General features: G+C 40.5%; 2 protein-coding genes across 9 annotated transcripts in view; one reads left to right on the forward strand and one right to left on the reverse strand.

Annotated features, from left to right (window-relative positions):
* The window catches only part of ARMC10 (armadillo repeat containing 10), a 123,694-nt gene that overhangs the window by 59,899 nt on the left and 47,589 nt on the right, over positions 1–16,206 (forward strand). For 2 of the 5 annotated variants that reach the window (XM_024990384.2, XM_015468863.3), the window contains exon 6: positions 163–390. In XM_024990384.2, the coding sequence (XP_024846152.1) occupies positions 163–390 (228 nt within the window). Of the gene's footprint in view, positions 1–162; positions 5,251–16,206 lie in introns of those variants that run through there. The other 3 variants (XM_005205332.5, XM_005205331.4, NM_001191332.3) reach the window with 3 other exon arrangements.
* The window catches only part of NAPEPLD (N-acyl phosphatidylethanolamine phospholipase D), a 92,363-nt gene continuing 77,546 nt past the window's right edge, over positions 1,390–16,206 (reverse strand). For 3 of the 4 annotated variants that reach the window (XM_024990878.2, XM_024990874.2, XM_024990875.2), the window contains exons 3-5: positions 13,132–13,775; positions 10,176–10,290; positions 1,390–4,520 (exon numbers count right to left, since the gene is read on the reverse strand). In XM_024990878.2, the coding sequence (XP_024846646.1) occupies positions 4,392–4,520; positions 10,176–10,290; positions 13,132–13,775 (888 nt within the window). In that variant the 3' untranslated portion in view covers positions 1,390–4,391. 4 annotated transcript variants of the gene reach the window in all.

Raw genomic sequence — 16,206 nt, forward strand, 5'->3', positions numbered from 1 at the left:
TTGGTATACAATACAGAGGTGCTGAAGATTTTACACAATTATGTGGTGCTGTCTCAGGGATAGTTTTCTACAACAGGATTTTTAAAATGTGTTCAGTACATGTGAAAAGACCCATGGAAAATGTTTTCGTATATTTTTAATTCTCATTGTTTCCTATTTCAGGTGGACTCATCATTCCTTTCACTTCTTGATGGCCATGTACCGAAGGAGATTCTTCTTCGAGCTCTCACACTGCTTCAGAACATAACTAACTGCCTCAACGAAGAGCACCGTTTAGCTGCGCAGCCAACTTTCCCTGAAGGTTCACTGTTTTCCCTGTTGTATGGAAAAGAATGCGCCCAGAAAATGAAAGCTTTAGTTCATCACCATGATGCAGACGTGAAGGAGAAGGTAACAATGATACCAAAATTCTAATTGGTTGGTCATATTTTTCCAAAGAGTAATGCAGTCCAGAAGTAATGCACAGAAATTTCTCTCTCACCTTCCTCACAAACAGATTCTTTCAGCTGCTGAATTTAAACAGTAAACATCATGTACTGTAAATACACTTCATCTTCAACACAGCTACAGCTTGCCGTGGTCTTTGGTTTGTGTTGGACCATTTTATTGATACCAAATGAATATGAGAGCTTGTTCTGAAACTGTTTTTATTTTGCTTTTTGCTAAGCTACTTCAGCTATTCCCTCCACACGGAGCGACAGTGACCCTTTGTATGTCAGCTCCCCTTCCCTTGTCCAAAGGGATTTGCAGTTGCTCCACCGGGACAGCAACACTGCCCCAGGAAGGACCCTGTTCCTCTAGTAGCGATGAGATCCTGTGCTCCCAAGGCCACCAGCCACTCAGGTCTGTTCTAATCATAGAATCTATTTTTAGACCATGAAAACTTTTAACCGTTAGGAAAAATGTTTCCTAATACCCACTCCTGTTTACTGTGTATAACATACTGGCATCATTCGAAACAGAATGCTTCTGTCGTTCCTGTATAGGCCTTTGGGTACATCTAGAATGAAACCCTGTCTCCTGAGAGTAGGACTGGAGAGGGAGGAAACGACTTTGTACAGGTGCTTAGTCTATCTAGTGTTTAAAATTTATGCTCAGTAAAAATTCATAGGTTCTTTTGGTTTTTTTTAGTAGAAAAAAGTGGCAAGATTATTTTCTCCCTTTAAGTGAAAAGTTTTATTCATTAATTTTCATCTATATTTTACATAACTAAAATTATAAGATAAAAATTCTTAGCAGTTATTTTAAATAGTATCTTTGTCCCATAAGCTACTGTAACAGTTTGCTATATTTGACTTCCTCTTCTCCACCCCACATCCCCATGTTTTATAATATTCAAGTTCATGACCACCACCATGCTTAGTTATTAAGTAAATCAGTTTGCAAGCAGAAGGTTTCCTATTCATATATTTAAGGCAAGAGTACTTTGAATTTCATTTCTAAATACATAGATTTCCATAGGAAGTTACAAATCCTCAAACAGAAAAATGTGCTTTCTCAGGGTTATACTGATACAGAAATGAAACTTGGGGGAAATATTTTTTACAGTAGAAAACATTCTCAACTAGCTGTACATTACGAGAGCTAAGAATCATTTTCAGTGATGCAAACGTATTACTTCCCTGAAAGGCACATTTCTTTATAACAATTTTGTGTAGTCTTCCTCATTTAATGAAAATATATATTCTAAATGTACACACATTAAAAATCAAGATTAGATTTTAATGTGCTGTAGCAGCACTGGATTCTAAAACTCCACCTATTCTCTTCCTCGAACACACAACATTTCCTGGAGATCAGAGCATTGAGTTTGACATGTCTAACTGCTAGAGAAAATCGGCAGGGGGAAGTCATTTTAACTATCTGGAGAGAATTACACAGTGAAAATGCACAGTTAGGTTTTTACCTTTGTAGGGCAGGGCACATCTTACTTTTTTAGTTGATCCTATTTGACAGCCCCACCCTCTTGGGCAATGAGTATCAAAGTGTTCCTCTGACCACAGGAGAAATGAATTTCAATAAAATCTTACATGCTTAGTTATTTCTCAGGGTTATACTGATACAGAAATGAAACTTGGGAGAAATATTTTATACAGTAGGAAACATTCAGTATATGATGAAAATTATCAACTAGCTGTACATTATGAGAGCTAAGTATGGATGCTGGCTAATCAAAGAGAAAAATGAAATTGACTTAGAGGATGAGACAAATGAAAGGCATCAAACTGAAGGGAACAGAGGGGATTTGTCTAATTTTTCAAAATCTGTCTTTGTTTGCACATAAAACCCTTCAAAATGTAAGATAGGAAAGATGAAGCTCAATGTACTGAAGGAACAAAATGCCAAAGTGGAAAGAGTGCTAATGTTGATAAAAATTAAAGCATGGAGGAAGCCTAGAAAAATGAGGCAGGTCCAATTAAAGTGCTTGGAGACCCTCAGTTAAACACTACACATGAAAACAAAATTAAGGCCATTCAAGGAGAAAAAATAACTAAGCAAGATGTGCACGGCTTGCCTCACAGAGATGAGGCAAGAGATGAATTTTCAGTCTGGCGTGCAAGCGAGGAAGGTGACACAGAGCACAGGCTAGTATTAGGGCAACACGAGCCAGAGCTAATCCACCAATAAGCCTGACATCTTGACTCCTGTCTGCTTGCGAAATATTCCTTTGGAGTGAAAGTGTTGGGTTTGTTTTTTTTTTCTGAAGGTTTATTTTAGGGGGAAATTTTATGTGCTTTAGTGCCCTCAAATCATATACATTCACCTGTATTACATATACATTTCCCCTTAACAGATTTGCTGCATCTTTGTAGCTAGAAATACTGACATTTTTATAAAGATCATTTACATTTATTTTGGCTGTAACTGCAAATTTACACAATGCAGGAGATAAAGTTGTCAGACCTCAATGTTTTACTGCCCCTATATATACTTGAATATATCAAAATATATCAAAAGCAGTAGCCTGTTTTCTGCTTTCAAATCTATTTTACCTATGACTACTATTTGTTCAGTTTTGGAGGTAGGTGGGAGTCGTCCTCTTGTCGCATGTGAGGACACTGAGGCACACAGAGAGCCCGCGGTGGAGGCAGGACTGAAGTTCAGACTGAGTGGCCAACGTGCATATATTACAGGGCACTGCCTGGGTAGCATTTGGTGTAGAAAAACCTGTACTTTGATTATTTTGTATGAATAAAATTCATTTTACTGAGACTTGATCAGGAAGACAGAACAGGCTTCTGCTCGGCTCTCCCCCTTAGGAAGGGTCACAGTCACCAAGCGCCTGCAGAGCCCGTCTACGACGAAATCACTGTCTCTTTAACCACTGACATCCCACACTGGCTTAATTATTAACGGGAGAACCGTGCTTAAGGGTCATTTGATACAAAAATATAAGACATCACACTCATGTAAAACATAGAATACTTATAAATCTCGCTGACACTGGAGTTATTTTAAGCAGGCTATGTTGGTTATTTTAGTTGAAATCTTATAATCTTTTTCCATTTTTGTTTCTCTCTGCCCTTTGCCAGCATTATTAAGAAACCAGAAAAAAAAAATGAGTACATATACATAGAGAGGAGATGGAATAGGGAAAAAATTAAAATCCAAAGTATATGGTCTATCAACATATAAGATGTGCATTTGTCTTTTTAAATTATTTCCTTGCAGCTATATTTGTGCTGAGCAGGTCTGACTTTTAAATTAAAAATCAAAAATTTCATAAGTCATGTCTCATAACCACACTTCCCAGCTCAGAGGGCTTCTGCCATAAGGATTGTAGATGTGCCATAGAACATACTGTTCCTCTCTTTAAAAAATTGTCTTTACAAATGGTAACTTAGCCAAAACTCCTATGTTTTTATGTTTAAAAAAATAAATCACTTACCATTTGGCATAATCTTAATAGAGCACAAATTGCTATAAGCATATGGGAATCAATGTCATCATTTACTCTGTGACTATAAAAAATGTTTCTCTGTGCAGGCCTCTAAGAAAATCAAGGTAGGTATATAACCTTGACTTACCTTGCAGAAGGCCCCTAAGAATAAAAAGAGGAGTGAGTTTTTAAAATCAGTTTTTTATAACCTCAAAACTCTACCATGAAAGTAGAATGCTTTAGTTAAAAAAAAAAAATAAACAACCCATTGCAGTGTTTATGTCACTGAGATAGGACCTTAAATAATGAGTTGGCTAATGTGGATTTTAATGACCCACCTCTGAACTATTGTTTATATGGACCAGCAATCATATTAGTATCAGGTGATAACAGAACATAAACCTACAGAAGTTGCTTCCAAATGTAAAAAATCATAATATTCATGCATTTCTTCGTCTTCTCACATATATATCAAATGATGCCTTTTTCATGAAAAACTCTTGTGTTCATATTATTCAACATCTTCATCATCAGTATTAAGGTATCTTGATTCACCGTGCTTCAGGACAAGAAAATCCTCAGTCTTAAGTCTGTATTTTTCTAGAGCTTCACACAGTTTCGCTGGAGGCTCTAAATAATGCTGGCAAAGGGCAGAGAGAAACAAAAATGGAAAAAGATTAAGCACACCTATATTTGAGGGGATAGTTCAAACAAGATTTCAACTAAAATAAACCAACACAGCCTGCTTAAAATAATATCTTTCTGTTTCATTGAAAGATTAGCATATGAGTCAATCACTTTCTAATATATAATCATTGTTGCTATAAGTGTCACACATTTATCAATTTATCTAATACCATGTATATCAACTTTGGTGCCAGCTTAGATTGAACATTAGACTGCATGAACTCTGATCACTATTTTCCCTGCATGAAATTCTAGCCTAAATGGAACCAGTGCTAAAGAATTAAGTGTTACCAATACTGCGGGAGAATATAGAAACTTAGATTATAAGGAAGAGTATCTGTGTGTAAGCAAACTCTAGAGACGATATTTTTGGCTGCAGAAGGGCTGTCATCCCCAAGCCCCCGCCAGACACCACTTCTGTAGCCTGAGACGTGGAGAGGGAGCTGGAGAAGATTTGACGGTGGAGTTTCACTGTGCTTCCTCACCTTTTCACAGCTAAAAAGGAAGATAGCACACTACTGAAGGATGTTTCAACCTACTCAAATGTTTTCCAAATAAAACCACTTGAATGTTATAATTATTAAAGTAAAAGGTATAAGTCATTTCACCAGTTATTTCTCTTTTGAGTTAAAACTGTACATTGGATAGTGGCTATTTTATATCAAATAAAGGGGGAAAAAACAGCTGTTACAGAAAAGGTTATTTTCTTTTTTTCAATTTCAATCAGAAAAGCTGTAAAAATGTGAAAGTTAAAAGCAGGAGTAAAAATCACCCGGTCTCTCCTCTGATCGCCGGCGGCGAGTCCGCTGCTGCCCTTCATGCAGTAGTGTCTTGTGAGCACCTGGAGTAGCCAGGTCAGGGCGCCAAATACAAGCGCTGGCCTTCCTGGAGCTTACATCCCAGTACACAGACAGGTAAGACGTGAACAAGGAGGAAAACAGTACTGGGGTGGGTGATGTGTTCTGGGGACAAAATAGTATCAGTTGGAGGTTTAATTTTAAATACAACCACCTGAGAAGATGGCAACACTTGAACAAACACTGATGGAGTGCCGGGGTCCAGCCCCGGCTGATCCAGGGTATTCGAAGGAGAGACGGCATAGGCGACCTATGTATTTAAATATTTATCAAAGATATAAAGAGTAATAGAATGAGGATAGCTCAGTGAGGAAATTCTGTGGAGAAGAGAGGCTGAGTAGCTTGGTTTACGCAGGAGACCAATAAAACTTCAAGACAAGAAGTTTGCACCACTTACGTAGGCTGCAGGCGTCCTTCCGTTCTCCCGAAGGAGAGGAGACACTGAGGCCTCCCCGGTCGGATCTTAGAAGCCCAGGCATAATTAGTAAGCATGGTGGGTTCCGCGCTCCAGATGGAGACTCAGCCAGAGTGAGAGAGAGAGAGCGCGACATGGGGAGACCAAGTTTCGGTGAACAAGGCCCGCACTTTATTTTCCAAAGTAGTTTTTATACCTTAAGTTGTGCATAGAGGATAATGGGGGAAGGGGCAGAGTCATGCAAGGACAGCAGTTCCTGATCCTAATCAAAGCCAGACTTTCAAACTTATCATATGCAAAAGTTCAGGTGATTTACATCATCTTCTGGCCAGGAGGCCTGTTAACATTTTAAGAAACTTATTTTTCTCTAAAGGTGATTATTCCAAAGTCAGGAGCCACCCTCCAAAAGCATTAGATACAGTTGCATTCCTAAAGGGCAAAGGTGTGGTGGGCTCAATCAAGAAAAGAATTAACTCAAGGGTCCAAGGTTACAAACATTAAAGCTACTACTTACACCAATTATATTAATCAATATACTGCCAGGGACACAGCAGGTAAGGGATATGGAGACTTAGCAGCAAACACTGGCCCAATAAGTGAAAAACCCTTCACCAATACAATTTCTAATCAATCTTTTAACTACTCAAAGGAATCTTTGTTTAGACAGTTTAGAATATCCCCCGCCTCTCACAGTTGGGAGGCTCTGAACAATCACATGTGGCCAGAAAACCTATTCAGGCAGGCTAGAGGATTTCCAAAGGAGTTTGTAGGTTGAAACACTGTCACACCCAGGAATTATTAACTGGAGCTGTAAGCTAACTCTTTTTTCAGAGAGAGGTAGTTGGGGACAGCCCCCCGTAAAGTCAGAGGTGTAGGTGAAAGCACAAAGCAGAAAGTAGGCAGACTCTGGTTTTGGGGGTAGATGCTCGAGAATTTCCAGGGGGACTCCTGAGGCTCGATCCCGCCTTTGCGTATGCCGAGCCTCCTTCCTCATGACCTTTGTCATGGGCGGAGTTCCTCACGCTGGCTCCCGGCTGTGACAGAATTCCAGTTGAGCTATTCCAGATCCTGAAAGATGATGCTGTGGAAAGTGCTGCACTCAATATGCAATATGCCGGCTCCCGGCAATGGAGCAGACTGCAGGGGGCTTTACAGGCGACCCTTAGAATCACTGTGGCTTTGACCTGGGGCGGCTGGTCTCCTGGAAGAGAAGTGTCCTGATCTGGTTTAGGGGTAAAGGTCGCTGCCCTCTGCAGTGTGGAGAACAGACAGCAAGGGGCAGTGTGGCACTGGTGAACGGGATAAGCAGCAGTCAGAGTCCAAATAGAGTCTGAAAGGTGAGCTGACTGCATTTGGAGAAAGTGGGACAGAGGATATACACGGTAAAGATTTTAGCCTGAGGAGCTGGAAGGAGGATTTTGCCATTTGCTGAGATACAAGAGAAACAAGTCTGAGGAAAGAACAGGAAGTTTGGAATGAAGCTTTTTAACTTTTAGTATGAAGTTTTTGTAACCTGGTGGACATCCAAGTGGAGAAAAGTAGGTAAATGTGGATTGTAGGGAAAATCCTAGGTTAGAGAGCTTACAGTGCATAGACCGTGTTTAAAGGCATGAGACTCGTGAGATTCCCCCAGGGAGTAACCAGCTAAAGAGAAGGGGCCCCTGGACTATGGCGTCCTAACATTCTCACTGCTGGGAGGGAGAGGAGGAATCAGCCACAGACTATGAAGGGCCAGCCAGTGATGCAGTAGGAAAACCAGGCAAGTTTTCTGTGGTTTCAGATGTACAGATCTGCTAACAGCTACTGGCCACACTCAAGTTTTTTCCTCCCTGCTTGCTCACTTCTAGGTTTATGGCTGTGTTCAGAGATGCGTTGCCACTGTTTGCTGAGTAACTGAGGTTAACTAAGCATTCGTTACCCTGTAGTCCTAGAAATAGCCACTTATTAAGGTTAGTTGATAACAGAAATCTACTCTCATCTTTTCTTTGCACATAGGAGATTGCTGATATATCACCAGTAAAATATAACTTTAATAGCCCAAGAAGCTTTCCTTTGCAAAATTGTTTTTAAGAGATTTCAAAATGACGAAACTCTTCCCCACTTCCCCTGTGTTCTACAACTCTCAGCCAGTAACAAAACACTTACACAGTTATCTCACACTAATAATTTCTTTCCTAAACTGTAACTTTAGTTATAAGCTATAACTTCGTATGGATTTTGATGTTGCACTATCTCTGTGAGTTTCTTCACAGGTCAGTTCTTGGTTGCTTCAACCATCTAGAAGATAACTTGACAAGCAGGCAAGAAAACTATTTTAGTGCAGGCACCTTAGTCCTGCAGGGAAGACAGAAATGCCCCATAGACCTGGGACCAAACAATATGTATTGATCAAGATAGTAGATCAGACATAAATATGAGTAAGTGGTGAAAGTTCCCAGCAGTCTGGACCCACTGAAGGCCAGGCACCAGCCCCAGAAAACTCAAACTGTTCCCTTTCTAAGATATAAGACACTCAAAATAGAGAGCCTGGTCATTTAAGAAGTTAACACGTATTATGTAGTGCCTGCAGTTTGTCTCCACCAACACTAGTGACTTAAATGCTTAAATACATGTAAGAAGCTCACTCAACACTCCTCAGGTTAAATATATCTACAGCGACCTCTGATTTAAGTCTTGCCAAGTCAAGGACATCCTTAAGTTGCTTATACTGTAGTAAGCAGTTACTACAACTATTTACATGCAGATCATTTTAAACTGTCTACAAAGCATAGACTAAATATCCTCCCCACAAATTCTTTATATTTAGCAAACTTGCAGTTGTCAGATTTACAGAACTAATGTCAAAAAGCCTAAATGAGTTTGTGTTTTATGTTTCATTAAGAAGTAAAGGTGAAGGTTAGATTTTTAACAGGAGTAAGACTGAATAATACAATAACTCTTAAAGACTGAGGTTTTTCTCTCCTCTCAAGTTCCCATCTCAGTCAAGAGCATAACCATCTTCCCAATTACTCAAGTTAAAAATCTAGGACTCATTTTTGACTCTTCTGTTTGCAGGGTTTAATAAAATACTACTACTTCATCTAAGTTGCCGAAATATATATGGAACATAAATAAGCGTACTTACATCTAAATTTATATACATACGGAACACGCGCACACATGGAATAAGACACTGCCACTAAATACAGCGGTAGACCTGTGTACTTGTGTTTCTCCAAGCACACAGAAACATACTCTCCTTCACCCTTCCTATGCCCTGTCGTTCAGCTATTGATTCTGTGGTGTCCCCCCAACAGTGTAGTTCAGGATAGTAGCACTGCAGAGGGGGAGTTTTGATGGGAGGGAGTAGACGGGGGCAGGCAGTGTATAATTATGGAATAAGATGCAACCAGGGAGAAGGCAGGCCAGAAAAAGGACAGGGACAGGGAATGCTTAAAAAGCAGAGGACTCCTTGCAGAGGGGCCCTGGAATGTGGAAGGTGCCGCAGAGAGCAAGGAGCAGCAGCTCAGTTCACTTGTCCGTTTCTAAGTTTTGCTTAGGACAGGCCCTGGCTCCAGGAGAGGAGAGAAAGTTTTTTGCTAAGCTTCTGTTTGATCCCACAACTCTGCCTACTAGCAGAGGTCTAGGGTCCGGGTACCTTATAGGAAAATGAAGTCTTCTCTACTAGTCTAGGAATAAAACCACCATTTATTTACCCCAGTGCCTGGCACACAGCAGACACAGAATCAGTGTTTACTGGACAAATAACACTTCTGAAAAGTTCCAAGCTGTCCAGCCTTACTTCCCTGCTGCTCTTGATAGCATTCGTACTCCGGCTGAACTCACTGCTCACCATCTCCACGCCCACACTTCCCTCCTTGAGATGCCTTCTTCCTTACCTTCTCACAGCCAAGTTGAAATGTCATCTCTTCCATGAAGCTCTCCCTGACCCCTTCAATTAGTAATAGTCCCTGACTCTGAGACCCCTTCATCTGTCCCACTTTTTATAAGTTACTTTTAGAGTAATTCTGTACATATCTTGTATCTTCCATTAAACAAAAGTCTGCCTTAAGAGGAATGACATGATAATTCATTTTTCTATTTCCTAAGACCACACATATTTTTGGTTATATAAATAATTCAAAAGACCCCATGCAATGAAGAGGCTTTTCTCACTGTATATAAATATTGCTTTACTAATTAATAATTTACCACCGTAATTCACGTTGATGACTATGATGACCACACAGGTCCAGATTCTAGTCTGGTTTCTGAACACACTGCCAGGTACACTGATGCCTGAATCCTATCCTATGTCAGACACACAATGAGTTACTGTGACCACAGTTGTACTTACCTCATTTGCTAAGGCAAAAGTTCCCCAGTGAATTGCCACAGACTTCTTTGCCTGAACATCAATGTGAATCTTTACAGCCTCTTCTGGGTCTACATGCTGGTACTTCATAAACCACCTTAGAAAACAGTAATTTATTAAATATGGCCTTTGAAGTATACACTAAATTCTAATTACTGCTTCATCAACCTTTACGATTCTACACAGGAGTAAGTCACAGTAGTCAAAACCATCGCCCTCAGACCACTAAAATATTTTTTGTACAGACTGCTATACAGTAGGTAAGTCTGAAGCAAAACTCCCCTTTGACTACTAAGATTTTGTTCCACATGTATTTTCATTTTACTGAGGATTTATTCTGAAGAAATGTCTTATCTTAAAAAGATATCTTGCAGTCTTGGTGTTAATCAAAGAAGTGGAATAATGGGTAACAAGTTAAAAATCAAAACTTCAGTTGCAAAATAACCTGAATAACTTACAGAAACCGTTTTTAACATGCTAAAGTGAACAGCAAACAAAAATTACTGTATAATTTGTAATATCAGGAGCAAAAAAAAAAAATCCAATTTACTAATCAAGGATTTAATTAAACATCATACAACCAAAGATGAAGTGTGTGGTTTGGTAAGAAAAAAGGGGACTTCGGGGGACTGGACAGAGTGTAGAAATGCTGAGGCTGCCTCACGCCTGGGAAGAGCAGAGCTATGGAGACAGGGGGCCTGGGTGTGAACCCTGGCTCTACGGATTCCTGGGAATGCCTTGGCAGCCACTTCAAATTCTCCAGCTTGCATCTTCCTTGTCTGTGAAATAGTAGCTATTCCCACTTCACAGGAGTGTTGTGAGCATTAAACAAGACAGAGTTTATTCAAAGCATCAAATACAGCACCAACTTAGTTGATAAAACCAGCACTTTCAGGACAAAGAATTATTTCTGATAAGTAAAATGTACTATCTACAAGTAAATCCTCTGCTTTCCCAGCCACCACTTTAGAAAAACAAGTGTCTTCACATTATTTACATCCTGGGTCTGCTACTGTCAGCTGATTTGCAGTTAAAACTCAGCGATCTGGCTCCAGCAGGGAGCTGCTCTGGTTTTTAGAGACATTCTGGAAAAGCCAGTCTAGCAACAGCACAAGGGGTGTTACCGATGGTGAGGAGCTGCAGGGCTCAGGACAGAGCCCCTGTGTTCTGCTCAACAGCAGATGAGAGAGACACTTGCTCTGCTCTATCTCCTGACACTCAGAAGTCAGGGCAGGATGAAAACAGTTTCTACTGGTTCTGCTGTAGAATCAGGTGTTTCTACTGATTTTTTGAAACTTGTACTTCAAATCAAAGAAATACACATACTCCTTTCTACCTTCATGTTTGTCTGAAATAAATTAAAAATGTTCACTCCGGTATAAAAATTAAAAACTTAAAATCCTACCTGACTTGGATAGGAAACTTGATGACAGGGATCCCAGATGTAAGGATGAAAGCATTCTAAGATCATATAAAATCATTTTGGGTGTAATCGTCTTACATTTATAGACTACTTTGAAATGTTGCTGATAACATTATTTCTAAAACTTTAGTACTGACCAGATAACTGGATTGCAGAGTAGAGGCTACCATGATTTAATTATTTAGAGCAAATACTGTCCCCTCCCCGATCCTTCTCCCATCTTAGGAACAAGACAGCTACAATGCAAGCAAGAAGGGGAATTATATGAGTGCATTTGTGTACTTAAGCTGTACACATTGTATCATCACCTATATATATGACACATGTATCTTGCTACATACGAAACCTTATTTTCACAATTACATATAAGAATTAGTCTAATATACTAAGAAGATATATTCAATAAGGATCAATACCATAGAAAACTGATGTGTAAACAGGTTGATATTCTGAGATTTCATAGAGTTCAGAATTAGAAGTATGTGGAAAAGGGAAATTCTGGCAATGTTACTGGTTCATAATAGTTTTTAATAAGGTAAAACTAGTTCCTTAAATGAAGAAACTAGGGGAAAGAAGGGAGAAATAATGGTTTCGATGAACTTAAAAAAAGTTTTAAGTATAACAAAATCAGAACAAATGGTCAGATTTGCTCAGTTCGTCTGTGCCCGTGTTCTTCTTTGTAGGACTGCCTACATACAGTGCCATCCTACATACCACTGTCTGCATACATGACCTACATACACATGCACCTTAGAAAATAAAACATTTTTAAAATTAGCCCTTCCTTATCTCATTATTTTCAGTGTTTATTTTCTCTTCACATGTACATATCAACCACAGTCCATGGAAATCTAACCAAGTTCTTTGAAATCACTTCTTTTTTTCTTTAAATAGTGTTAAGGAAAAGATAGGCAGTGGAGGGGTCTCAAATGCTAGTGTGACCTTTATCTGCTCTGAAGTCAGGTGATGAGCGCAGAGGTTGGAAGGCCAGTGAAACCATGAGTCGTGAAACTGTGTCTTGACCCAACTGACTGCATCGCTCACTGAAGTGAGACCATCGCCAGGACTGATGCTGAAGGCCAAGTCCTTGCTTTTTCTGCCCTCAACACAGGGCAGGAATGGGGGCAGTCCAGTCATGGAGCAAAAGGTGGTTCTTTCTATAAGGAGAGTACCTTCCACGTGAGGCAAAGCTGGGGTCAGATTTGATTATCAGCTGATGGGTTTAACTTTAGTCGGAATAGTACATGAACTTTGTGCTAGGTATAGTAATTCTTTAAACTGTGGTGTTTTTTTTATTTGGCAATATAATTTCTGATTTTGAATAATTTAACTGATAATGACTAATTAAAATGGTTTAAAATTTAAAAAAAAATTTTAACTGAGTCTGACGCACAAGCCCCTACCCAATGTATAACAAAGACCACCCATAAAATCCCAGATTACATGTATCATGACTACTTTGAGCCCAGTTGATTTCCCATTTAGCAGGAATGCTTTCTCTGGACACCTACATACCTTGGTTCATACGCGCCAATGGGAATAGCTGCAAGGTCAAAAGGGCCAAATCTTTTTCCTATCTCTTCAAAAGCAGAGCAATAACCAGTATCTCCTGCGAAAAAAAATCGGTTCCAAGGCCCCAAGACAGACCAGCTGCCCCAGAGAACCTTGTTGTCATCCATCAGGGTCCTCTTACACCAGTGCTGGGAAGGCGTGAACACAAAGGTGACCTTGTCATGTCCGGGGACACAGTTCTCCTCCCACCAGTCCAGCTCGATCACATTCTCACAGCCGCATTTCTGCATCCAGTCCAGGAGCCCCAAGGGCACAAACCATCTCAGCTCGTTACCGAATCGCTCATTGAGAGCGATGACAGAATTGCAGTCCAGGTGGTCGTAGTGGTTGTGGCTGACAAGGACCGCGTCTATCCGGGGCAGCTCCTCGACAGTGCATGGGGCACGACGAAACCGCTTGGGACCCATGCGCTGCGATGGGGAGGCCCGAGCACTGAAGATGGGATCCGTGAGCAAGATGAGCTCGTCCATTTCCACCATCACTGTTGCGTGTCCCAGCCATGTGACTCTTAAGCCAGCTCCCCTCACTCCAGCTTCTTCAGGGTCATCAATAAAATATGGCTTAAGCACCGGGAGTTCTTTATCAAGCTATGTGTACAAAGAAAGAAAGGCAGCAGTTATATTTAAAAACAAACAGAAGGTATATATCATCATGAGCACATTTTGACCTAAATTACAGAGAGAAGGGTTATTTGAGAAGAACTGAAGTCATTTGATAAATCTTTTTTCTTTTGCTTTTCTACTGAAAATGCATACTTCTTTGTGAATCAGACACAGTAATCACTAGATAGTAATGTAAGATCTTACTCGCAAATACAGCTGACAAAGGGAAAATTAAATTTAAAACTTGGAGTACTGCTGACTTTCCTAAATATTTGTAAAGGCTCTCTTCTGTAAGTGCCAGAAGCTCAGCTAATGCAAAACTGCCTCTGGAGGTCAGCCTCTAGAAATAGTAAAGAAAACCTTTGACAACATAACTGCAGATCCTGGATCTCTTATGAACCTAACTTTCTGAGTACACAGAATTCAAAGCAGAGGACTGTGATCACACTGCTGGACAATCACATGCAAAGATGATTCTCCTCATTCCTTTCCTTTGAAGTTTTCTACCACTAGTCAAACCAAAGTGAAATGTGGTCCTGACGTGATAAGATGATCACTTTTGGGGGTAAGCAGGTGTGAACCAATAACTGCAACAAATGTGTTAAGTACTATACCTTAGGTTATTCTACATTTAATCCTTGGGTTAAGCAACAAGAAGCTGTGTTTTAGGGTCATACATGTGTGCACGCTGTCACTTCAGTCGTGTCTGACTTTGCGACCCTATGGACAGTAGCCCGCCAGGCTCCTCTGTCCATGGGATTCTCCAGGCATGAATACTGGAGTGGGTTGCCATTTCCTTGGCCAGGGGATCTCCCCAACCCAGGGATTGAACCCACATGTCCAGCAGCTTTTGCACTGCAGGTAAGCTCTTTACCGCTGAGCCGCCAGGGGAGCTCGTTTTAGGGTCATATTCCTGGGTTCTATAAAACTTCCACAAACTGCGCTTTGCTGTTCTGCCACTGAGCTGCACTGAGGTCTCTCCCAGGAAGCCACTCGTGAAACTTGCCAAGTATGTCCCATGAGGCTGTCTTTAGAACTGGGTACCCACTCAACCTCCACCCCATCTTCCCACTCACCTCAGAAACATTACTTTCAATTCCCTGAACCAGGAAAAGCTCTTCTTTTCCAGAGCAATTTGCTTTACTCATTTGATTGTCACTGGGAGAAAATTCATGCTTCAATTTTTGCTTGGACTAGGAATTTCAAAGTAAAAGCTGAAGCTGTGCCATCCATGTGTAGGATGGAACAGGGAAGGACACTTCAGCAGGCAGTGATGGAAAAGGTTTCTGTCCTAACTTAATCTTGAAACTTTATTGTTCTACCCTAATTGTCCACTTCCTCTTCTATGTTTATCTATCTGTCCAACCACTATGAGAACGGTATAGAGAGTCCTTAAAAAAATTAAAATTAAAACTGCCATATGACCCACCAATCGCCCTACAGGGCATATACCCCAAGGAAACCAGAATTGAAAAAGACAGATGTACGCCAGTGTTCATTGCAGCACTATTTGCAATAGCTAGGATGTGGAAGCAACCTAGCTGTCCTTTGAGAGATGCATGGATAAGGAATTTATGGTACATACGCAAAGTGGAACATTACTCAGCTATTAAAAAAACAAAAGACCACACATTTCAGTCAGTTCTAATAAGGTGGGTGAACTTAAAGCCTATTATACAGAGTTAAGTAAGTCAGACAGAGAAAGACAGACCGTACAGTAAAGCATACATGGAATCCTGAGAGACAGAACCAACGATCCCACATACAGGGCAGCAAAGGAAACACAGATGGAAAGCAGACATAAGACTTCTGGACTCTGCAGGAGGCAAGGCTGGGATCACGCATTAGAGCAGCACTGAAACATACATTAGAATCTGTAAAATACATGCCCACTGCAGGGTAATGTGTGGAGCACGGCATGCAAAGCCGGTGCTCCGTGAAAATCTGCAGGGACGGGCTGGAGAGGGAGGCACGAGTGGGGTTCAGGATGGAGGGGACACATGTGCCTACAGCCAATTCACAATGATGTCTGGCAAAAAAGAAAAAATCAGAATATTTTAAACTAATTATCCTCCAAGTAAAATGAATAAACTTTAAAACACACAAACATAAGAGGAACACACCAGCACTCATCAGGATAGAAATGCCACTGGTAACTGCAATGGGGGATCACCTTGGAACAGTCGAGAGTGTCCACTATTAAAAACTCTATGATCAATCCTAGAAAGGAGCTGGTTAAAAGGAAACACACTAGCCATATTCTCCGAAGGGAAACCAGGAAAGCTACCAAAGGAGAATACTATGAAGGTTCTATGAATGGTAAGCAGACCTACATTTGATCTGTATTCACACCCGGGGCTTATATCCGAAAGAAACACTAATTAAATATATATATATATATGCACGTCACATTCAC

The sequence above is a fragment of the Bos taurus genome, chromosome 4 (assembly GCF_002263795.3).
Source record: "Bos taurus isolate L1 Dominette 01449 registration number 42190680 breed Hereford chromosome 4, ARS-UCD2.0, whole genome shotgun sequence".
NCBI lineage: Eukaryota > Metazoa > Chordata > Mammalia > Artiodactyla > Bovidae > Bos > Bos taurus.